Raw genomic sequence first — 23,981 nt, 5'->3', positions numbered from 1 at the left:
TCAAAACAATGGAGAAACCTGGTCTGAACAAAGACCTTGGATTCTTATCTCATTATACATGACAAAGCCATCTTTCACCTTTTCACCCCTTGCTTTTTCCTGTAAGACCTATTGCAGTCATTAAGAGTCGTCAACAGGCTCATCACAGCTATCTGCCAATCACCCATTCCCACCACCCTTCTGAGTAATACCCCTCCCCACCTTCTCACTATATAGAATGGTCTGGAAACTTCTGTTTCAGTGTATCTGAAGAAGTGTGCATGCACACGAAAGCTCATACCAAGAACTGACTTAGTTGGTCTTTAAGGTGCTACTGGAAGGAATTTGTTTTGTTTTAAAAACTGATGTTATTGGTACCTTTTTGCTGTTTGGAAAGTTCCTGTATCTATTCGGCTGTTTCTTCATGCTCTTTGGCTGTCTTCTAATAAAAGTGAGATGCTCACACTGAGGGTTGTCTGTGTGTTTGACTTGGTTTAACTCCCCACCCCAATGAAAATCCAGTCTCCTGCCACTAAAATAAACCACAGAATTGAAGCAAATATAGTTAAGATAAAACTTATAAAACTCCTAAGAGGCAGGTCCTGCTTTCAGACTCTTAGAAAAATCAGTAAGGCCTCGAATTTTGGATAATTGACAAATGAGCTTTGCTCTGATCAGCTGTTAAAATGTGTAGGTACCAAAGGTTGGGGGTGGAGGTGCTGTTTGCTTGGTTCATATCCTGCTCTAACCAAATGAGCAATAACCACAGATGCTAAGATAGCCACTAAACAAGCTGAATTTAAAAGATTTTATAGCCGGTTTTAGTAACTTGTTGAAATCCTCTTGCAATTTTCCAGTATATTTGACAAAGTGATTTGCAAGCTTGTTATGTGTCAGCTACTGTATAAATATTGTATAACGTTCAGAGCGCCAGTGGCAAGGCGACTCCCCTGATAAGCGTATCAGAAAATAAAGGATAATAGAATCAGAGAATGGTAGAGTTAGAAGGGACCCCAAACTCTCTGCAATAAACCATCCGTCACTGATGGTCACATAAAGGTAAAGGGACCCCTGACCGTTAGGTCCAGTCGTGGCCGACTCTGGGGTTGCGGTGCTCATCTCGCTTTATTGGCCGAGGGAGCTGGCATACAGCTTCTGGGTCATGTGGCCAGCATGACAAAGCCGCTTCTGGCGAACCAGAGCAGCACACAGAAACGCCGTTTACCTTCCCACCAGAGCGGTACCTATTTATCTACTTGCACTTTGACATGCTTTTGAACTGTTAGGTTGGCAGGAGCAGGGACCGAGCAACGGGAGCTCACCCCATCACGGGGAATCAAACCACCGACCTTCTGACCGGCAAGCCCTAGGCTCTGTGGTTTAACCCACAGCGCCTTCCGCGTCCCTGATGGTCACTTAACTTCTGCTTAAAAAACCTCTAGTGAAGGAGAGTCCACAACCTCCCAAAGGTATCCGTTCCACCATCAAACAGCTCTTACTGTCAGAAAGCTTCACTACCTGATGTTTAGTCCAAATGGATTTACATACCTTAAATTGTTTTAGAATTAAAGCGGTATAAGTGAATGAGGCTAGATCAGGGTAGATGTTTGCATACAGGGTATGAAGCCAGAACTTCATTTCTCAGCTGTTGGGAACAGATAAGCACACCGCTGGTGAGGTCATGCCGCCCACCCTTGGGTGGAGCAAAATCACCCAGCTTCCCATGCACACACAACCCCACCAAACGAACTTCTGCGACGCTGGAACTAGATTGCTTCGGTTTGGTCTGGTTCCACTCAGCATCCAAAGTGATAAACATCACATGACCCATCCATGTTTCTGTTATCTTGGGCTGAAAGGGTCTATGCCCTGTGTTAAGAACCCGAACACTAGAAGGAAGGCTTTTCAAAGACCTCCCCAGACGAGGCAACTCAGACCTCCTGCCGCTGAACATCTGCCTCCTCTCTCTTAGGTCTGATTATCCCAACAATTTTGACAGTGAGAGCCTGGTGAGACAACCTTATATTTGTTTATGTTTTGCTTAGACTGGTACCTTTAGGAATATAGGAAGCGCAGTGCTGATAATGCCAAGGTTGCAAGTTTGATCCCCGTAAGGGACAGCTGAAAATTCCTGCACTGCAGAGGGGTTGGACTAAATGATCCTCAGGGATCCTTCCAACTCTGCAATTCTATGATTCTATGATCTAGCCCAGAATTTCCAACACTGACTGGCAGCATGTCCCCAGGGTCCCCAGAGCCAGTGTGGTGTAGTGGTTAAGAGCAGCGGACTCGTAATCTGGTGAACTGGGTTCGCATCTTTGCTCCTCCACACGCAGCTGCTGGGTGACCTTGGGCCAGTCACACTTCTCTGAAGTCTCTCAGCCTCACTCACCTCACAGAGTGTTTGTTGTGGGGGAGGAAGGGAAAGGAGAATGTTAGCCGCTTTGAGACTCCTTCGAGTAGTGATAAAGCGGGATATCAAATCCAAACTCTTCTTCTTCTGCCCATCTTCTGTTGTCTGATCCTTCTCAGCATTGACAGAAAACACGTTACTCATGTGTGCAGTGTAGTGTGTAAATGCTTTTTGTTTGTTTTTTGTTTTGCAAATTTTAAAATTTAGTTTTACATAATGATTATACCCAACAAACAATTCCAAAGGAAAAAGAAAGAAAAAAACACAAGCTTCTATTGAAACCTCAGACCTCCCTCCCTCCTTCCCTCAGTTCCATTTCTAAATTTTATTCCTGCATCTCTTACTGTACTATATCTATTATATATCCATAGTGTCCAAAGCTCATGTTACTTTACAAGTGTTATTGTACCTCGGGTTACAGCCACTTCAGGTTGCGTTTTTTCTGGTTGCAGACCGCAAACACCAGTAAGTACAAGAACGGGCTACGTCAAGGTTTTTGTGGTCGCACATGTGCAGAAGTGGGACGTGGGTGGGGCTGTGGGTTAAACCACAGAGCCTAGGACTTGCCGATCAGTAGGTTGGCAGTTCGAATCCCTGTGATGGGGTGAGCTCCCGTTTCTCGGTCCCTGCTCCTGCCAACCTAGCAGTTCGAAAGCACGTCAAAGTGCAAGTAGATAAATAGGTACCGCTCTGGCGGGAAGGTAAACGTCGTTTCCGTGCGCTGCTCTGGTTTGCCAGAAGCGGCTTAGTCATGCTGGCCACATGACCCGGAAGCTGTACGCCGGCTCCCTCGGCCAGTAAAGCGAGATGAGCGTCACAACCCCAGAGTCGATCACGACTGGACCTAACGGTCAGGGGTCCCTTTACCTTTACCTTTATGTGCAGAAGTGCTAAATCGCATGTGCAGAAGCACCAAAATGCAACCTGTGCGTCCGCAGACACAGGTTGCGAACGCTGCAGGTTGCGAACGTGTATCCCACACGGATCACGTTTACAACCCGAACGTCCACTGTACTCCTGTTTACATTGGTCTCTAAGATATGTTATAAAATTATTCCAGTCCTTAATAAAAATTTGGTCTTCCTGATTTCTGATCTTCCCCGTCATTTTTGCCATTTTGGCATAGTTCATCAACTTGGTCTGCCATTCTTCTCTGGTCTGGACTTTGTCTTCTTTCCATCTCTGGGCTAAAAGCATCCTTGCTGGTGTCGTCGCGTGCATAAACAGTCTTTTCTTCTCTTTTGGTAATTCCGTACCTATAATTCCTAATAAAAAAGCTGCTGCTTTTTTAACAAAAGTCATCTTAAACATTTTTTTCAGTTCATTATATATCATTTCCCAGAATGCTTTTACCATCCCACATGTCCACCACATATGACAAAAGGTACCTTCTTTCTTTTTACATTTCCAACACATATTTGAAGCAGTTTTATACATTCTTGCTGATTTACTAGGTGTAACAGATACACCAGGTACACCATTTTCATATAATTTTCTTTCAACGTATAGCAAGCTGTAAATTTTAAATCTTCTTTCAATAACTTTTCCCATGATAAAGACTGTACAATGGTACCTCGGGTTACGAACGCTTCAAGTTACATTTTTTTGGGTTACGAACGATTGTAACCCAGAAGTAAGTTTTCTGAGCTCTCGGAGGCCTCGCCGCTGCCTGGAGCCAAGCCTGGATATCCACGGGGCCTATTGAGCTCTTGGGTTACAAACACTTCAGGTTCCAGAAGCCGCTAACCCAGAAATAGTACCTCAGGTTAAGAACTTTGCTTCAGGATGAGAACAGAAATCACGCAGCGGCAGCGGGAGGCCCCATTACCTAAAGTGGTACCTCAGGTTAAGAACAGTTTCAGGTTAAGAATGGACCTCCGGAACGAATTAAGTTCTTAACCTTGAGGTACCACTGTACTTTCAATGGGAATGTCCGCTTCAGGTTAAGAACGGACTTCCGGAACCAATTAAGTACTTAACCTGAGGTACCACTGTATATAAATCCTTTTTGAGTCCACATTCCTTTGAGGCCATTTGGTCTATCCCTATATTTGGGCTGGGAAAAATCAATTTCAAGGGTGAAAGTCCCTGGGTGTTTCCAAACACAAGTTTACTGCAGAGTCAGTGCTCATGGTTGAAACCCTTTTGCAGCATCCACATGACATCACCATCAAAATGCCAGCGCGTACTTGGAATCATAGTTGGAAGGGACCCCGCAGGTCATCTAGTCCAACCCCCTGCAATGCAGGAATCTCAACTAAAGCATCCATGACAGACAGCCATCCAAGCTCTGCTTTAAAACCTGCAAGGAAGGAGAACCCACAACCCCCAGACGGATACTGTCGAACAGCTCTTACACCAGTGTCGAAGCAATGATTCTTCAACATCAACTTCGTTGGACTGGTCATGTTGTGTGGATGCCTGATTATCGTTTTCCAAAGCAACTACTCTATTCCCAACTTAAAAATGGAAAGCGTAATCCTGGTGGTCAACAAAAGAGGTTTAAAGACTGACTCAAGGCAAATTTTTAAAAACGTAGTATAAACACTGACACCTGGGAAACACTGGCCTGCGAGCGCTCCAGTTGGAGAACAGCCTTTACCAAAGGTGTCATGGGCTTTGAAGACGCTCAAACTCAGGACGCAAGGGAGAAACGTGCCAAGAGAAAGGCATGCTTGGCAAATCCACACCGTGATCAATTCCTGCCTGGAAATCAATGTCCCCACTGTGGAAGGACGTGTGGATCCAGAATTGGCCTCCACAGTCACTTATGGACTCATTGTTGAAACATTGTTGAAGACAATCTTACTCGGCCACGAGTGATCGCCAAAGAAGAAGAAGGCAGGCAGACAGGGTGGATAATATGTGTGTGTGTGGGGGGGGGTATTTTAATTATTTTATTTCTATAACGATTGATAGTTTTTTAAAAAAAATCCTCATAGTGATTACTTCTCAGAGAATAACAATACATACCTCAGGATATTTAAAGAGACAGAGAGAGAGAGAGAGAGAGAGGTCTTTCACAAGATATATGGCAAATATATAAAATCTTGCGCAAAGCTTCAGTTTTTAAAATATTTGTTTAAAATGGAAATTAATATTCCTCCCCTTTTTTAACAACAACAACAAAAAGCTAAAGCCTCATTTTGCCAATTGAGAATAAGGCATGCTTATAGGGACTCTGTTGTAATTTATCACCATGCCAGAAAAATAATTTGCCTGCTTACCTTCTTTCCTAGGAGTCCATGAGAGAAAAAGAAAAAAGAGGTTGCAGCCCATATTGCCTCAGTAATTTTTGTGGTAAACAGAAGCTGTTGGAAATAATGAGAGCTCATATTTTAAAATAAATGTAGATAATAATCAAGCTATGATCTGCGAGCCTGTGTTGTGTGAGATAAGCCAACCTTTATTAGCAGTGGTCTTTCTAGAACCTTCCACACTAACCCAGTGCTGACTAACCCAGCCTTTCTCTATCTTGAGTCCTCGGCTATTGTTGAACTACAACGCCCATCACCCCTGACCGCTGTTCACACCAGCTAGGGATGATGGGAGTTGTAGTCTAACAACATCTGGAGACCCAAGTTTGGGAAAGCCTGGACTAACTTGACAGCAGTCTTTCCATCAGGCCAAAGCAAGGCCTCTCTCTTGGCTGTTCTGAGAGAGTGGCTCCATTTAGTTCCTCCTCTTGCCGAATTCTCCATCCCATCATTATTAAGAATGTGATTACTTGTAAGAACCGGTGCCAGAGCTTGCTTACTTTCCTCTTCCCTCCCTGCTTCGTTTTCCTTTTGTGCCGCAACTTTTCGACTGGCCCTCTTATGCAAGCTGCTCTTGGAACCTCTTTGGCCAGTGAACAGGGCGAAAACATCTTTAAATAAACACATAACCTTTAACTGCAGTGGTTCGATTCTTCCTCTGAAGCCCCCAACTCTTAATGTATGAACCGTTGTAAGTCTTGCCTTTATTAGTTCATAACTGTTGCAACAGTGGCCATGAATAAAACTGGCTACAGCTCGTGGCTGGTGAGGGGAGATTAACCATGATCCCATCTTTGGTCAACACATTAAGCCAAGCTCAGCACAGTGCAGGAGTAAAATAGACCAGGGAAGTACAAGCTATAGGCCTGTTATGTTTGTGTAGTGCCAATAAGCTACAGTTTAATTTACCGTGACATACGAGCCAGGTCAGTGAGCGAATACTGGCAGCAGCAAAATGATTTTGAGGACCTTAGAAATCCAGAGTGTGTGTGTCAAATACCAGCAAACAACTTTGGATAGTTCTGCAAATCGGCCAAATTCTGCAAGAAACTTAAGCTCTCTTCTGCAAGGGAGATTATTCTGCAATTCAGCATTCCCTCTTCTTCGGCAGAGGGAATTACGCTTGCAGCTTCATGAAACGCAAGGCATAAGCACTCGAATGCCAAATATCTGTCACAGTCTGGAAGCACCAACTGCCCAGAAGGGAACTAAACACGCATACCTGCCAAAAGACCCAAGTCCTCGTTTGACCCAGGAACCAGAATGGCGGTGAATAAAAATGCATTCCGGTTTCCATACTACCGTTATTTCGAGGAGCCCTGTTGCGTACTGACTCAGGGGATTCAGGTTTGTAATTTCAGAACCTTTGGAGCTGGCGGACCTGACCTGTTTACTGCCCAGGATTTGAAATGGTTCCCTTAAAATGTTCCCTCCTTCCACATGGGTTCACTGTGGGTCGCACTTGCGCCTGTCGCTCCAAAAACCCCCTTGGCCTCCTTCGTGTTGACATCCCTCTGTTATTTAATGTCTGCTGGCCTTGGCAAAACCAAGCTGGGCCCGATATAGCCTGCTCAGCTAGGCAGAATGACCCATCTTACGCTTCAAGCTCCCTCCCAAGTCCAGTGCAGAGCTGAGCTCCCCTTTCAGTTAGTTGCAGGTTTCCTTGGGAGCTGTCAGAACTGACCAAATCTCCTTGCCCCTGAGAAAGAGCCAAGAGAAGGCCTGAGGTTAGGGTGGAAAACTAGGATTCAGCCAGGAGCTCAACTTTCCCCCCTAAACTGGTTTGAGAGGAACTCGAGACGGTGACATTCCAGGTACGTCACCAAGAATTTGTAAAGGCTTGGTGTGTGAAGGACAGCTAAAAGTAACAGGGGAATGTTCTCCCTTAGGAGGTTGTGGGTTCTCCTTCCTTGGAGGTTTTTAAGCAGAGATTGGATGGCCGTCTGTCAGGGATGCTTTAGCTGAGATTCCTGCATTGCAGGGAGTTGGACTAGTATAGTCTAACTGGGTCATTTCTGCTCTCTATGTGAGTATCTGTGGAGGGGACGCTTTGGGGTGTTTATGTACAGTGGTGCCCCGCAAGACGAATGCCTCGCAAGACGAAAAACCCGCTAGACGAAAGGGTTTTCCGTTTTGGAGGTGCTTCGCAAGACGAATTTCCCTATGGGCTTGCTTCGAAAGACAAAAATGTCTTGCGAGTTTTTTCGACTTTTTCCCCCTCCCCCCCTTTTTCTAAGCCGCTTATCCGCTTATCTGCTAAAAGCCGCTAAGCCGCTAATAGCACTAATCCACTAAGCTGCTAATGGGCTTGCTTCACAAGACGAAAAAACCGCTAGACAAAGAGACTCGCGGAACGGATTCTTTTCGTCTTGCGAGGCACCACTGTAAATGGGTGGGACTTAAGAACACAACGTACCGTATACCAGGCCAGAGATTTCTCCATCTAGCCTAATGTTGTGGGTCTTCAGCAGAAATCTTTCACTTCACTTGCTCTCAGATCCCTTTTAACGTAAGGCAAAGATTGAATTTGCAAAGCAAGTGATCTACCCCAGAGCTGTGGTTCCCACACCTGAAAACTTGCAGGTTCTCTCCCCTGAACTCCTCTTCCACCAGAGCTTGAACTGACCAGCTTCTGTTCCTACTGCTCACCCTTGACTGAAAAGGCTCTTGACGCAGGAGCAGCCAGAGTGGTGCCATCCAGATTCCTTGTCCAATGGTCATTCTGGCTGCGGCTAATGCAAGCTGGACGCGGGTGGCGCTGTGGTCTAAACCACTGAGCCTCTTGGGCTTGTCGATTGGAAAGTCGGTGGTTCAAGTCCCCATTATGGAGTGAGCTCCCGTTGCTCTGTCCCAACTCCTGCCAACCTAGCAGTTCGAAAGCACGCCAGCGCAAGTAGATAAATAGGTACTGCTGCGGCAGGAAGGTAAATGGTGTTTCTGTGCGCTCTGGTTTTTGTTACGGTGTTCCGTTGCACCAGAAGCAGTTTAGTCCTGCTGGCCACATGACCCGGAAAGCTGTCTGTGGACAAATGCCGGCTCCCTCGGCCTGAAAGCGAGATGAGTGTCACAGCCCCATAGTTGCCTTTGACTGGACTTAACCATCCAGGGGTGCTTTACCTTTTGCCTTACCTATCATTCTACTTTGCGGAATAAAATCTTCCAAGTTATTCGGCATGTCTTATGATACAGGGAGCGAAGATATTGCCAGTGCAATCTGCTCAGAAGCAAGTCCCATTGAATTTCACGGGGCTTACTCCCAGTTTTTGTGTGTGCAGGATTCTAGCCTGAGCTACAATCCAGAAAGCATCCTTTCCAGGTGTCTTAGGCAAGCTGCTTTCTTCCAGCCTTCATGCACACACACACACCCATCATCTGTAATATGGAAATAATAATGCTGCTTAAAGTTTGAGAGGTTAGTCTGGATGCTGCCTGAGGTGCCCCATGCAGCCTTGTCATTCTTGGTTGTCAAACTGAAGTTTGGTCAGGGAACAGTTAGCAGAACAGGCAGGATCGGGGCTGTGGTGAAGAGGTCAAGGACTGTTTTTCTTAAAAGATACACTGCTACCTCTGGTTACGAACTTAATTCATTCCGGAGGTCCATTCTTAACTTGAAACCGTTCTTAACCTGAGGTACCACTTTAGCTAATGGGGCCTCCCGCCGCCGCCGCGTGATTTCCGTTCTCATCCTGAGGTAAAGTTCTTAACCCGAGGTACTACTTCCGGGTTAGCGGAGTCTGTAACCCGAGGTGTTTGTAGCCCGAGGTACCACTGTACATCTCTGAATAGGTGGACTGGAAGGAGAGAACCATAAGGAACGGGGTTCAGTCTCCTGCTCCCCCTCCTGACTGGGGGTGATCACAGAAAGCAGAACAGCCAATTCCTGAGCCTAGAGATGGGAACACCCGGGCCTGATTTGTTCTCTGCAAAAATCCAGAACTGTGGCTTCGGGTTTCTCCCCACCACTCCAACCACCTTAGAAATTTAAGTGGGGGAGTAAGATCTGTTGGGAAATTCACCAGTGGCCTTTATGCCAAAGAACACGCTGGGACCACTGAGAACTCTTTCTGCTCAGAGACTAACAATAGTATCTGGCCAAGCAAGGATGTCTTTAGGTTTATAGCAAGAGTCAGTGGCGTAGCGTGGGGGTGCAGGGGGGGCCAGCCGCACCGGGCGCAACATTTGGGGGGGCGCTCGCACTCGCAGCTCTTTGCCCCTACCTGGCTCACTCACTCTCTCTCACTGCAGTGCTGGCTGTGCGAATCCGATCCGAGCTGCCGGGTCGCCGCCCACTGTGGAGGGGGAGGGTGCCAGGCGTGCGTTGCGGTGCGGAGCGGAGAGAGAGTGAGGGAGGAACTATCTGGGGGAGGGACAGTGCAGCGGCCGCCCAGCGCTGAGCGCGGGAGAGAACCACACCCGACCAGCCCAGGCAGCAGCAAGAAGAAGCTGGCAGCGGCGGCAGGTTAGGGGTTAGGGGCGCAAATTACTTGCCTTGCCCCGGGTTAGGGGGTGCAAATTACTTGCCTTGCCCCGGGTGCTGACAACCCACGCTACGCCGCTGGCAAGACTTCACACTTGAAATGCTTTGAAGATTCAAAAGCTCACCTTGCAGTTTTCTTCATTGCCATTCTTCTGACGGAGAAGATGTTATACAAAATGTACTAAATTAACTGCAAATCATTCTTCTAGATATTGAGCTATTGCGAATAATAGAAAATTGGCTCGTTCCGACTTTTTCACAATAGCGACAGTTCCTCTGATATGCAGCCGGATTAATTAAAGTGCAGCAATCACTTCTGAGACTTCACCCCGTTGTTCTTTCCTTACCGATCTTTTTTCCACCTCAGCCTCCCTGTTTTTCGTGACGGGGTTGGTCGCATCTACTTTATAATTTTTATGCCGGTGTCCTAACCACTGCAGGGTCCATTGGGGTCAGAAGATAGGTCATTTCGACCCATCTGAGTTTATGACCGCCCACCACACCCTGAGAGATATTCAGGGCAGCTGCAATGAAACGGACTGTTGAGGGCATTCCTTTTGGGGAGAGGCAGTGGATGGGTTGTGCTTCCCACGCAGGATCCAGCCAACCACCTTATTAGGGGTTTGGGAAATAACTAGCTGGCTAGCAGGAAGGTAGCCATCCCTTATAGTCCCTGCTTCTTGACCACTGCTTGAGTTGAGTCTGGAATGAGCTCTTCTGCAGGCATCTGAGTATAGTGTAACTGGATCATTTCTGCTCTCTGTGTGAGTATCTGTGGAGGGGACGCTTTGGGGTGTTTATGTAAATGGGTTGGGACTTAAGAACACAACGTGCCATATACCAGGCCAGAGATTTGTCCATCTAGCCTAGAGTTGTGGGTCTCCAGCAGAAATCTTTCACTTGCTCTCAGACCCCTTTTAACGTAAGGCAAAGATTGAATTTGCAAAGCAAGTGATCTACCCCAGAGCTGTGGTTCCCACACCTGAAAACTGCAGGTTCTCTCCCCTGAACTCCTCTTCCACCAGAGCTTGAACTGACCAGCTTCTGTTCCTACTGCTCACCCTCGACTGAAAAGGCTCTTGACGCAGGAGCAGCCAGAGTGGTGCTATCCAGATTCCTTGTCCATTGGTCATTCTGGCTGCGGCTAATGCAAGCTGGATGCAGGTGGTGCTGTGGTCTAAACCACTGAGCCTCTTGGGCTTGCCGATCGGAAAGTCGGTGGTTCGAATCCGCATTATGGAGTGAGCTCCCGTTGCTCTGTCCCAACTCCTGCCAACCTAGCAATTCAAAAGCACGCCAGCGCAAGTAGATAAATAGGTACCACGGTGGCAGGGAAGGTAAACTCTGGGGTTTTTTACGGTGTTCCGTTGCGCCAGAAGCAGTTTAGTCATGCTGGCCACATGACCCGGAAAGCTGCCTGTGGACAAATGCTGAAAGCGAGATGAGTGCCGCAACCTCATAGTCGCCTTTGACTGGACTTAACTGTCCAAGGGCCCTTTACCTTTTACCGTAATGCAAGCTGTAGTCCAAAAACATCTTGACTACTCATGCTGTAACACAACCAGTTTACAATTATGCTCTCTACTAGAAACGTAAGAATTTTCTTCTTCTCTTCTTTCTAGCCAGTGTGATGGATGTGCACTCTCTAATATGTCCCAGTGGTGAAAGGGTTTGTTCGATCTGCTTGAAGCCTTGCCAAGGCCCAGCCACGCAACCCTGCGGGCACAGCTTTTGCCCGTCATGCTCCAACCGATTCTGGGTGGATGAACTAAAGGAAAAAGTCACTTGCCCTGAATGCAGAGAAACCTTTCTGAGAAATAAGGCAGGCTCTTATGAACCTCTTGGAAAAATGGAAGAGGCCACCCGGCTGACCACAGTGGATGAAACAAAACAGTCAGCTCAGAGTATCTGTGCGATACACAAGGAAATATTAAATCTTTTCTGTGTTGAGGATCAAGCCCCACTCTGTTCAGTCTGCAGAAAATCCTGGGATCATTCATCACACACTGTGATTCCCAGATGGGAGGACAGTTTTCCAAGATCAAAGCCTTCCAATTCTGGCATTATAGGATACTCAAACGCAGCAACTTGCATCAAGGGAAACGGTAAAGAAATGTAGCATTTTGTAACAAAAAGTGCATGGCTTGTGATATCCTGAAGCAAACGTTATGGGAATTATTAGATAAATGTCTGGAAGTAAAACCACAGGTTTATCCTCACGCCATTTTATAGTTCCATGTCCTGCACCCCGTCAAGGGGAGGGAGATATACCAGGGCAGCTTTGCAGAACTGGTTTCGTTTGAGGTGGAAGTGGGGATTCAACTCTGCATGCATAGCTCTTCAAAGGCTTGCAGCACAAAAACGGGAAAAATAAGTCGCCACCGACAGTGAAAGAGTAGCTCACAAAAATCTGGAAGGTAGCAGCAATGTACAGGCTTCCGGAATTGATTAGAGCGAGAGAAGGCAGACAAGAATGAGAACATTTTAAAGATAAACGGAAACCATGCATTGGATTTAGAACAGGCATAGGCAAACTCGGCCCTCCAGATGTTTTGAGACTGCAATTCCCATCATCCCTGACCACTGGTCCTGTTAGCTGTAGTCCCAAAACATCTGGAGGGCCGAGTTTGCCTATGCCTGATTTAGAACATAAATATGCGTGAATGTGGTAGCTTTTCCTATGTAGTAAAATGCTAAGTATAGTATAATTACAGTGGTGCTTTCCCCCTCCAAAACATAAGAAAGAAAAACTGCACTAATCCAGGGATTCCCAAACTATGGCCCACGGACCACTGAGTTTAATTCAGGGGGTTCTGTGGCATGTCTGTGAAGAACAGTGGGGTACAGTAGCTCCATCGTTCTTAGAACCTGGCAGACCACCCAGAAGCAACAGGGGAGAAGTCACTTAAAAGGGGTGGAGAGGATTAGCAGTGAAGCTGATGGGAGGCTAGAATTAAGATAATAATAATAATAATAATAATAATAATAATAATAATAATAATTGTTGTTGTTTTGTTGTTGTTGTTGTTGTTGTTGTTATTTATTTATTTATTTATTTATTTATACCCGCCCATCTGGCTGGGCTTCCCCAGCCACTCTGAGTGGCTTCCAAAAAAATATTAAAATACTGTAATACATCAAACATGAAAAGCTTCCCTAAACAGGGCTGCCTTCAGATGTCTTCTAAAAGTCTGGTAATTGTTGTTCTCTTTGACATCTGGTGGGAGGGCGTTCCACGGGGAGAGTGCCACTACACTATTAAGAAGCTTAATCTCGATGCAATTAAATAGTGAATCTAGTACCTAGCACAGTGCATTGCAATTGCTGCAACAGGTTGATGTGAGCCACTAAGACCCTCAGCAATTTTCAAGTGGCCGATGGGGGGAAACAATGGGAGCCATTGCACTAATCAACTTATTGGGGTGGAGAGGGAGGAAAGGATACTGAATACATCCCCCTATGATTTCATGCCTTTTGAAAGTGAACTATACTTGTGTATCCCTGAGTGTTGGATCCAGTGGTATAGCATGGGTTGCTGGTGCCCGGGGCCATGTAGAGGGGTGTAAGGAAGGGAAGCAGACAGAGTACGCATGCACATTCAACTGCCTAGCGGCATTGTCGTCACCCAGGAGACCGCTACTGCAGAGATAAGAAAATAAGAGTAGTTCCAATGTCTGGAGAGGTCACTTTCTGGTTCGCATGGAGAAGCTGTTTTCAACAGAGCCCAGCGATGGAAGCAAGCAGCTGTACTGAGGCAGTACTGGGTGTTGAAATTTCGCACCCCTAATAATTTTGTGCCTGGGTCAACCGCCCCTGTGGCCTCCAATGCTACACCACTGGTTGGATCAGAATAGGAAATCTTGCATGTGACATCTGTTTGGGCATGGAGTCCGATAGCCAGCTTAGGTTCCATGCACAGAAAAAACCTCCTTTCTGGCATATGGTCCCTAGCTGGATCAGTGTGAGAATTTTTTTGTTCCCCAACAGATAGGGTGAGCAGATACAAAAGCAGCATTAGTTGCAAAGCACAGTCTCCAAGCTCTCTCAGTCACCACCAAAAGTTTAAACGTTGCCCCGTACCTGATCTCACTGCTTACCAGTGAAACCTGGATACATAAGAAAATACGTATCCAGATAAAATGTTTCTGGATATGAATACCGTGGTATCTCGGGTTAAGAACTTAATTTGTTCCAGAGGTCTGTTCTTAACCTGAAACTGTTCTTAACCTGAAGCACCACTTTAGCTAATGGGGCCTCCTGCTGCTGCTGTGCCGCCGGAGCACATTTTCTGTTCTCATCCTGAAGCAAAGTTCTTAACCCGAGGTAATATTTCTGGGTTAGCGGAGTCTGTAACCTGAAGCGTATGTAACCCGAGGTACCACTGTACATATCTGGACAAAATGTTTCCAACGGCTGTGGAAGATATGGTCAGAAATCATTGTTGGTTTGTGTTTACCCTTCAAAGGAGAGGTCCTTGGTGGGAATGAGAAGGACAGCACAGATAAGCTCATGCTGATCGAGCCGCAGGTTGACTTCAACTTGGAGGAAAACAAGGAAGAAGGTAAAAAGGCTTTGCTAAGAACGTAAGAGCCACATATCTCAACAATGAGCAATCCTGATTTGCTTGCGGGATATTTACACATCTTCGTTCGTTCCACACTTTTCATTGCATTGTCCCATTGTTTTCCTAACAACAAAAACTCTGTGTTGTTGTTGTTGTTTTGTATAATTCCCCCCCCCCAAAAAGAGAGAAATCAGTCAAATAAGATTATTCTCCCCGGGCCTCTTAAGCAATATAATATTGTGATAGTTTTAACCATCAATCATGGCATTGAACAGCTTGATATTTTATTATTGACTCTGCTGCTATGGCAATTGGGCTCACGAGATTGTTTTAGCGCTTATTATGATTGGATTTATGTGGCATGGCTGTCTTATACTCTGCCTGGTGGTGGGGTTCCCGGGGTTTTGGTATTATATTGATTTTATTGTATTTTTAAAGTCGTATTGGTTTAGAATCTGTGTTTGTTGTTGCTTTAGTCATACATCACCTTGGGAGCATATACGGAGCAGAAATTCAGGCACGCAGCAAAAGCAAGCAAGCAAACAAACCCAAACCCCTAAATAAATAAGCAGAGTGTGTTCCCTTTCTTCACAGACACTCCATCAAACTCCAGGGTCCAAAATTCCATAACATGGATCCTCCTGATACTGTTCATCATCCAGATTGTGGGCTTGGTGACAACCATCTTCGTTTTCACAAGTGAGTAGGAATCAGCCAGGTACCATCAAAAGATTGGTAGTTGTTGCAGCAACAAGCTCATAAATGATTATATTCGCTTGCTTCACTATAAGCTAATTGGCTTACTTTGATGTTACCCTTATCTGTGGGACTGGGGTGCTGGGCTCTGAAAAGCCCAGAAAAGGGGAGCTATCTGTAAGATTTGGGTATTTGCCACCTATGACCTCACCTGGGCAGATGTCAGAGACCAGGCTGAGGAGTCCTGCTCTGATGAGGAATGGTGGGAGCCTCCCCTCTTCCTGTTCCTGACTAGGATCCTGAAGCTGCCCAGGAGCAGTGGAGCAGTACAGATTTGGAGCAGTGGTTTGCAGAGGGGCATAGTTTGGAAGACAACAGCTGGGCAGAACTGAGTGGGGAACAGCTAGGAGAAGAAGAACAGGGAAAGAGAGAATTAACAGACTCCCTTTTGCTGGAAAGTGTCCTAGCACTCAGTCTAAGGTCAAGGAGAGCAGAGAAGGCCAAATGGTTGCAAGATCAGGTTGCCAGACGAGGAAGTGATGGGGGTGGCTCAGAGGGAAGTGGGTGAAAACCTTAATTGGGGGCACCTTTCCTCCGAGAATGGAATCTTTGTTTTTCTCTGTGAACATTAAACATCTCTTTAACTGGTAAGAGACTGTTTTCGCTTTGTTCTGCTTATCCATGGCCAAAGGGAGGGAGGAAGCCGTTTCCCCAAAGCCTGACAGCAGGTAAAGTGATGGGAAGCCCTGGCCAGAGTGACGTGTGCTGCTTTGTGTATACAGAATGTATGAATGTTTGCTTGGGTGAGGACATGCCATCTCCTTGCTGTGGTGCCCATTCTGCGTCTGTAAAGCAGACTGATTTGCTGTAATTATGCACCTTTCTTTTCTTTTTTATAAATTTATTTAATCATTTTTTCAATACAAACAGCAACCACAAAAAACACATACAACGAAAACCACAATAATACAATAACACAGTTTAACAATTCAGATTTGAGTACTACACCTTTTTAACAATATTTTCCCCACCTCTCCTCCCCCTACTTCCCACCACTTTCCGCCTTATCTCTTAAGTAAACCTTCTAGATTTCTTCAGATTTCTCCATTCTTAATTTGTGTCAATATGCAATTTGTTTGTATGTAACTAGTCTGTCCATATTGTCAATCCATGTGCTCAATGGGATCTTTTTGCGGCTCTTCCAATTCATCAGAACAAGTTTTTTTGCTTCTAATATCCATATTTTGACCCCTTGTAATCTCCCACATTTCTGGTATATAATTTAGAATTAAATTCAAATCTCCTAAATAAAATTTTTTATTATTATTACTCTTTCTATATATATATATATATATATATTTGCTTTCGTAGATTTTCACGGGTATATATTTTCACGAGGTATATATTTTCACGAGGATATATATATCCTCACCTCGCACCAGTGCTAGGTAATTATGCACCTTTCTTTAATAAAGCACTAGAGCCGATCACTCTGGTGTTGTGGACGTCTTTCTTTGGTATCCCTGCACCCTACTGCTGCCAGGATCCCACCTTTGGGACTGCAGGTTCAGGACAGTCATATAATACATTTATATAACGATCAGGTAGAATAGCAACAGGTAGGAGCGTGTACCGTGAGGGGTGGAGTTACATGACAACTGGCCAGTTGCATTGTGGGAGGTGGGGAATCTTTGTGCCTCCTGCCATGCCCCCTGAGTTCCTCGGGAAGCGGACGGGTTTCTATAACAAACAAAACAATGCTGATTCTCGTTGTCAGAGGCTAAAGCTGAGCTACCAGCCCCTTGTTGCCCGTCTGGCTGGATCGTGAACCAAGGGAGCTGCTATCACGTCTTGCAACTGGAAGGGTCCTGGGATGCCGGCCAGCGCCACTGTTCCTCGCTCGGTGCCTCCCTGGCTGTGGTTGGGGACTTGGAGAAACTGGTAAGAGAAGGGGCCTGCTCAGATTGCATGCTTTATACTTTTTTAAGGGCTTCTTTTCAGAGCATGCGTCCTGTTAATATGCAGCGGTAGCCAATGTGGTTCGCTCCAGGTGTTGTCTGACTGCAACTCCCACTGGCTAGAACTGATGGGAGCTGAAGTCCAGCAATGTCTGGAAGACATCACGACAGCAGTTCCTGCATTGCTATATCCAAACTGGAAGATGTGTCTTCAGTTTTAATGTTTCAGCAAGTGGGATGTGATGCATAAGTAGCAGTCAAGTACAACATTCCTTGTTTTCCTAGAGTGGACATGCAAGGGAATGTTTGATCCAGCCAGTTGGAACTTCCTGTTTCCTCCTGGGCTGGGACATACTTCCTTTGCAAGTGACTAGAGGTGGACGTGACCTTACCTGTCCAGGTAACAAAAGGACAGGGCACGCAGCACCCTCTCTCTTCGACTCTCTTTTTTACTTCCTCCATCGTTGGAGCAGCTTTTTAGCTAAAGATGCTCTGTTGACTTCCAGCCAACAGAGGATGCTGGGATTATCCCCATATGGGATAGTTCCAAATGCATTTTACTTTGTAACTAAGTCTGCCTTCAGGGATCCAACTGTGACTGATGATGATGTGAGTAAACTTCTTTTAGTACTTCACACAAGATTGTGACATGTTTATTTGTTTAGGAGGGATACAAAGGGGACTTACCAGGAATATACAATTCAATACTGAATTGTATGATATTGAGAGACTTAAACAAGCCTGCAACAGCTACCTGCTGTGTGTTAAAAGGGGAATGTGAAACTCTGCTAAGTATATTATATAAACAATATTAATAAGGATAATATTAATATAAGGATATTAATAAACAATATATCCTCTCCTGCCTCCCTGAACATTCCCATACGACATTGGCTGAAAACTTCTCTATGTCATCAATCTACGCGGTAATCTACGATTTTTATCTTTATGAGGTTTTTTTATTGTGTGTGTGTAGACACACACGTATGCACACATGCACAGACATTCGTATACCACTTTTATAGTACGAAATCATGGCATTTAAGTATTTTGATCAGTCCAACAAACAAACAAATATGTGAGCTTGGTGCCCAGTGCTCCTGAGATGAAATCTAGCTATTATCTCTCACCTCTGCTCTGGTTTTCATATAAATATAATATAAATATAAATATAATATAATATAAATATAATATATATTTATAAATATAAATTTATAAATATAAATATAATATGCATAAATTTGGTAGCTGGCCCAGCATTTAGAAACAAACAAGTTATTTTTAAGTCAGGTCCCTTGGCTATCCTAAATGTACAAAATCCAGCTCTGAAACATTCTGAACCCCACGTTCTCTCTCTTTCGGAACCAGAAAGTCGCCATGCAAGACAAAGGCCCCTTTGACCACTGGGTTGGCCTCCTCAGAGAATCAGGAGGGAGCTGGAAATGGACCGATGGGACGGATTTCAACAACCTGTGAGTTCTTCATGCCTGAGCACCTGCAACTGGGCCACTGCTGACATTCCTGCATTTCAAGGGGTTGGACTAGATGGTCCTTGGGGTCCCTTCTGACTCTACAGTTCTATAATTCTATGAAACAACACCCTTGGGGAGCTTGGCTTAGTCCCCACCGTATATCCATTGCACCATCAGCTAAAGACTCTTGTTCTCAACAACCGTTTTCTAGACATCATTGGGAATTGCACTTGATGGTGTTCTTGTGCTGTTTCAGTGTCATTTGTTCTGGTGTTGAAATACTTTGACAATTTACAGGCTCCTCCACAAAACCTGTCCAGTCAGCATACATCCTGATTTGCTTGCTCAAAGCTTACGTAGCGGTTAGACTATGCCTAGTCTTGATTGATCAGCTGTTCTGGTTTGTTTACGGTCCAGTTGTACCGCAGAGAGCATTCATCCTGATCTTCTTGCAGGGTGTTTACATCATTTGTTCCCTTTCATCATTTGTTCACCCCACGCTTTTCAGCGCATTTCCTAACCACAGAAAGCGAGGGGTATTTTTTTCCGTAATGGATTTGCTGTGCTAGGTTGACATTCAATGCACATGAACTCCAGAAACCTAGTATCTGGTGAGTGCTTGAATCCTTCCTGCAAACTAGTAATAGGCTGGAGGAATTCATAGTGGGTTGTGTAGTTGTTGTTTAGCTTAATAATAATAATAGTAAAACTAATAATAATAATAATAATAATAATAATAATACCCTGCCATCTAGCATGTTGTGCTCGCCCCAATCTCTGAATGGCAAGAGGCACTAATAGTTCTAGGACTTACCCAGGGTTTTGTTTTCTTAGAACAGAGGTCAGTGGCAGCTATGATGTCAGCCTAGGATATACATGGTCTAAACCACTGAGCCACTTGGGCTTGCTGATCAGAAGGTCTGCAGTTCGAATCCCCACTCCCATTGCTCTGTCCCAGCTGCTGCCAACCTAGCAGTTCAAAAGCACGCTAGTGCAAGTAGATAAATAGGTACCGCTGAGGCGGGAAGGGAAACAGCGTTTCCATGTGCTCTGGTTTCAGTCACAGTGTTCTGTTGCACCAGAAGCAGATTAGTCCTGCTGGCCGCATGACCCGGAATGCTGTCTGCAGACAAACGCCGGCTCCCTCGGCCTGAAAAGTGAGATGAGTGTCGCAACCCCATGGTCGCCTTTGACCGGACTTAACCATCCAGGGGTCCTTTACCTTTTTACCTTATATGGTTTTATTGACACATACATACAGCCGGAGAACATGCTGGAGGGGTCCACAGCATTAACACTCTTAGCCAGGGGTAGGCAACTTAAGGCCCAATTGCCATTTCAATCCGGCCCAAGGACAGTCCGGGAATCAGTGTGTTTTTACATAGAATCATAGAATGTGTCCTTTTATTTAAAATGCATCTCTGGGTTATTTATGGGGCCTGCCTGGTATTTTTACATGAGTAGAACGTGTGCTTTTATTTAAAATGCATCTCTGGGTTATTTGTGGGGCATAGGAATTCGTTCATTTCCCCCGCAAAAAACATAGTCCGGCCCACCACATGGTCTGAGGGACGGTGGACCAGCCCACAGCTGAAAAAGGTTCTTACTGTATTCTTAGCAGATCTTACTTCTCCTTCAGGTCTCCAGAGAAGCCTCAAGCGACAGCTTTGAGTGCAGCACAAAGCAAGCAAGGCAGGGATGTTTTGCCCAACATGGGTCTCAAACACAGGACCCTGAGATTCAGAGTCTCACACTCTACCAACTGAGCTATATATAAGTAAACCAATAGTGCATGTCGCTTTGGGCCTATCGGTTGGGAAAGCACATCTGAAATTTTGCAGGCAAACAGCTGTATTGTTTACGTGTCTGTTTCCTCTCCCTTTGCAGTTTTGAAGTGGAAGGAGACGGAGACTGCGCTTTCCTAAGCCAGGGGGTCCTGAACCGTGGAGATTGCTCAGCTGAGAAGAAGTGGCTGTGCAGCTGGAAAGCACAAACAAGAGCCGGATTCCACAGCCCGGCTGGGGGACGTGAAACTTTAAGAGCTGACCCTGTGCCAAAGGACCTTTCCACGCTTTTACCGTGTTCCTAGCTGCCACTCCCTCTGCGTGTGTGTGCAGTGATAAATCAGTCACCAGCCCAAGTGACCAAGCTCACATCCTAGAGGGTAGCTTCCCTTTCGGGATTTGAGCACTCGATCAATGCTTTCTTGTGGTGTTGCTGCTACGAGAGCCTGTAGGCTGAAAAACCAGGTGATGCAAGAAAACATCCTAACGCGTTCTGTTTTTAGAAATCCTCTTGTTTCGTTTTTGCAGTTGCAATCTCAAGCGTAACTTTCTTGAGAGTCGGTCGCATTGAACTCAGTGGGGTTTACTTCTGGGTAACTAGGCAGAGGATTGTGTCTCTGTTCAGAGAATTGTGTCTCTGTTTTAGTGCAGGCATTCTCTAATCAGTTTTAAGAATGGCCTGTGATGAAGATGATCGCCTCAAACATGGGCAGGTTTGTGGTCCCCAAGACAGGTGAAATTCTTCAGCAGAGCACAACCCAACTCTCAGCCACTGAAAGGCTTAAACAGTGAAACAAGCGTCAAGCTCCACAAGTTCTAAAACCTTGCGATTCTGAGATCAGTCCGGATGTATTTCGGACCTGACACTCAGTTGCTGAATGCCCAGGTTAGAATTAACAGTTTTACAGTTCTGTCACGAGACAGAACGTTGCGTAGTCAAAGTTTTCCAAGCAGGGAATGTTTCTGCCCTCACTCGTACGGAAACGCTGGTTAGGAAACTACTATTTAGCGCTGCAAGTAAGATATTTATATCACTGTTGGAAGGGAAATCAGTGTGACCTATATAGTAAGAGCATAGAAGAAGACGCAATCTGCTGTTTGTTGGTGCGGGACAACCAGTGACATATTTCTGCGACAGCTTTATTGCTTCGTAACCTTTGCTCTGAAAGAAGGGAGCGTTTCCGAGAAGCAATCCCTGCATGGGCCATGCTGGCGGCCCATGTTCGCTATCATATTTACGCATGTGGCGCATAGCTGGAATACTGCACGTAGATCCAGTATCCATTACGGAGGCTAGCATGACAACACAGCCCTCTGCAAAGCTGTTTGCAGACTCAGCCCGGGAGGGCGGAGATAATAAATGCAGCACTACCAAATGTCAGCACCCATCTTTCTCCCTCTGTGCATGCATGTACACGTGTGTGTGTGTGTGTGTGTGTGTGTGTGTGCATTTGTGGTCTGTGTTGACAAGGAAATTATGCTGTTCTTCGGGGCCTCGGTTCTTGAAATTCCTCCTTTTATATCACTGTGAAAGGAGGCCTCTGGGCCCCCTTATGTCGTTGCAGGGCCGGCCCTACCATTTGACAATGGGAGTCAGTCAATTCAGGAGGCAGGTGCTAGAGGCCAGGGAAGCAGAGCAAGATGTTGGCGTATATGACGCTCAACCTGCTGTGCACCTGCCCCCTACAAGCTTGTTTGCTGCCCTCAGGTTGGGGCAGGACACTGTCTTATCCCCAACCTGGTCAGTTTCTTTACATGGAATGGGAGGAAGATGCAATCTTGTCCTTTGCCTCAGGCGGCAAAACATATTGAGCTGACTGTGTTTGGATGCGCCAGCTCAGTTCTGGACCATGCAGGGTATGTGGGTGGGTGGGTGTGTGGAGAGAGAGAGAGAGAGAGAGAGAGAGAGAGAGAGAGGGAGGGAGGGAGAGGGAGAGGGAGAGGGGGAGAGAGAGCCACCTATGTGTTGTTTTCATAGATGGGTCACTTCCTAGTGAATGTGGCTGTTAACGGTGGCTGAGAGCTAGCGCCACCTCCTGGACTGGATGTATGCAAGCAGGCAGGCAGGTGGAAGCTGGATGAGGGCAGAACCAGGTTGGCTGGGCAGTGCCCCAGTCCCCGTAATGGACCAGCCTCCACTGGCGACATGTTTGCTCATCTTGTGCATGTTACCATCAAGGGGGCACAGGGTACTTGGGGAGGGTATGTGAGAAGTTTTAGGGAAGTGCTCCTGAGGCCGACGGAGGCTTTCTCTTACCAGCCAGCAACTGGGTACGCTCAATGCCCTGTAGGAGAGTATCCTCATAGATCCACACTATGTTTCTGAAGGAAAAGATGCTCCTCCACCCCACTGCTCCATCAGTCCATACTGATTTGGGAAGAAGGAGCCCCACTGTCAGGAGGGAGCCGTCAGTAAATCACACTGTTCAAGTTGGAGTTAACTCTTTATTAGCAATAAAGAGTTACGACCTGCACAGACTTGGCGGAGTGTCGGGCCTAATTAACGCAGCAGCTCATCCCCGGTATGTCTTGCCCCATGGATCAGTTGCCAAGACTGAAAGTCCCCATCTCCCCACAGCTGCCTTAAGTTCCCTCCTCTCCAGGGTTTTCTCCCCCAAGTAATCGGAGACTGCGCCTGTGTGACGCCAACCTCCCCTCCATCCTTTTCATGCCTCTCCTGGTTCTGGGAGGCCAGCGGGGAGGGGAGCTGGTCGCAGCAGGAGGGGGGACACTTGTGGCTCTTCGCCAGCCGGACTCCTCTCTGCCTCTTGGCCTCCGTCCTACTTCAGCTTCTGCCTCTGATTCTGAACTTCTCTCTGCCACGGACTCTCCCAGCTCACTAAGCCCTGTTACCTCTTCAGCTTCTGACACCTGCCCTCTGGCCAGTAATCTTCATCCCTCCCCTCATTCCTGAAATATACTCAGAGTCGAGAGTGGATTTCATGCTCTTTATTCAGCTCATAGTGGTGAGGAGGAATGAAAGTCCCCTCAATGTGTCTGCTTTATATACATTATTTACACAATGGGCTGCACGTGATTGGCTAATTCCGGAATTCTCCTGTAGACCAATCAGGTTGTGGATTCACTTTCATCTGGAGCTGGATTGGGTGGCTCCTGCAGACCAATCATACTGCTGCATTGTTCTAGGACCAATCACACTGCTGCATTCTGAATCCTATTGTTCTGGGACCAATCAGACTGCTGCATTTTGGATCCTATTGTTCTAAGACCAGTCAGACTGCTGCATTTTGGATCCTATTCAACTCAGTACATAACAATTCCCCAGACTCAGCCTTCCTTCCTTGTTGGTTCCTCAGCTGGTTCTTCCCACCTTTCCTCTGCACCAAACCAGTCCATGACACCCACAAAGAGACTGCTTTG

General features: G+C 46.1%; 1 protein-coding gene and 1 long non-coding RNA gene across 5 annotated transcripts in view; one reads left to right on the top strand and one right to left on the bottom strand.

Moving 5' to 3' along the window:
* The window catches only part of LOC309337506, a 211,505-nt gene that overhangs the window by 105,848 nt on the left and 81,676 nt on the right, over window positions 1-23,981 (bottom strand). The window lies entirely within an intron of this gene.
* Window positions 7,184-21,981, top strand: LOC309337050 (C-type lectin domain family 2 member B-like). 4 transcript variants are annotated; one of them, XM_081853709.1, is made up of 7 exons: window positions 7,184-7,463; window positions 11,749-12,231; window positions 14,592-14,687; window positions 15,285-15,389; window positions 17,164-17,327; window positions 18,713-18,816; window positions 20,704-21,981. In XM_081853709.1, exons 2-7 carry the CDS (start codon window positions 11,757-11,759, stop codon window positions 20,903-20,905), a joined length of 1,146 nt encoding a protein of 381 aa, XP_081709835.1. In that variant the 5' UTR covers window positions 7,184-7,463; window positions 11,749-11,756; the 3' UTR covers window positions 20,906-21,981. The 4 variants fall into 4 exon arrangements, with proteins under 4 accessions (XP_081709835.1, XP_081709836.1, XP_081709837.1 ...); XM_081853710.1 differs by lacking the exon at window positions 7,184-7,463 and adding an exon at window positions 7,520-7,675; XM_081853711.1 differs by lacking the exon at window positions 7,184-7,463 and adding an exon at window positions 10,754-10,890.

Source organism: Podarcis erhardii (genome assembly GCF_964252035.2).
Source record: "Podarcis erhardii genome assembly, chromosome: 2".
Lineage (NCBI taxonomy): Eukaryota > Metazoa > Chordata > Lepidosauria > Squamata > Lacertidae > Podarcis > Podarcis erhardii.
The sequence above is the reverse complement of the archived record's forward strand: the minus strand, read 5'-3'. Positions and strand labels throughout refer to the sequence as shown.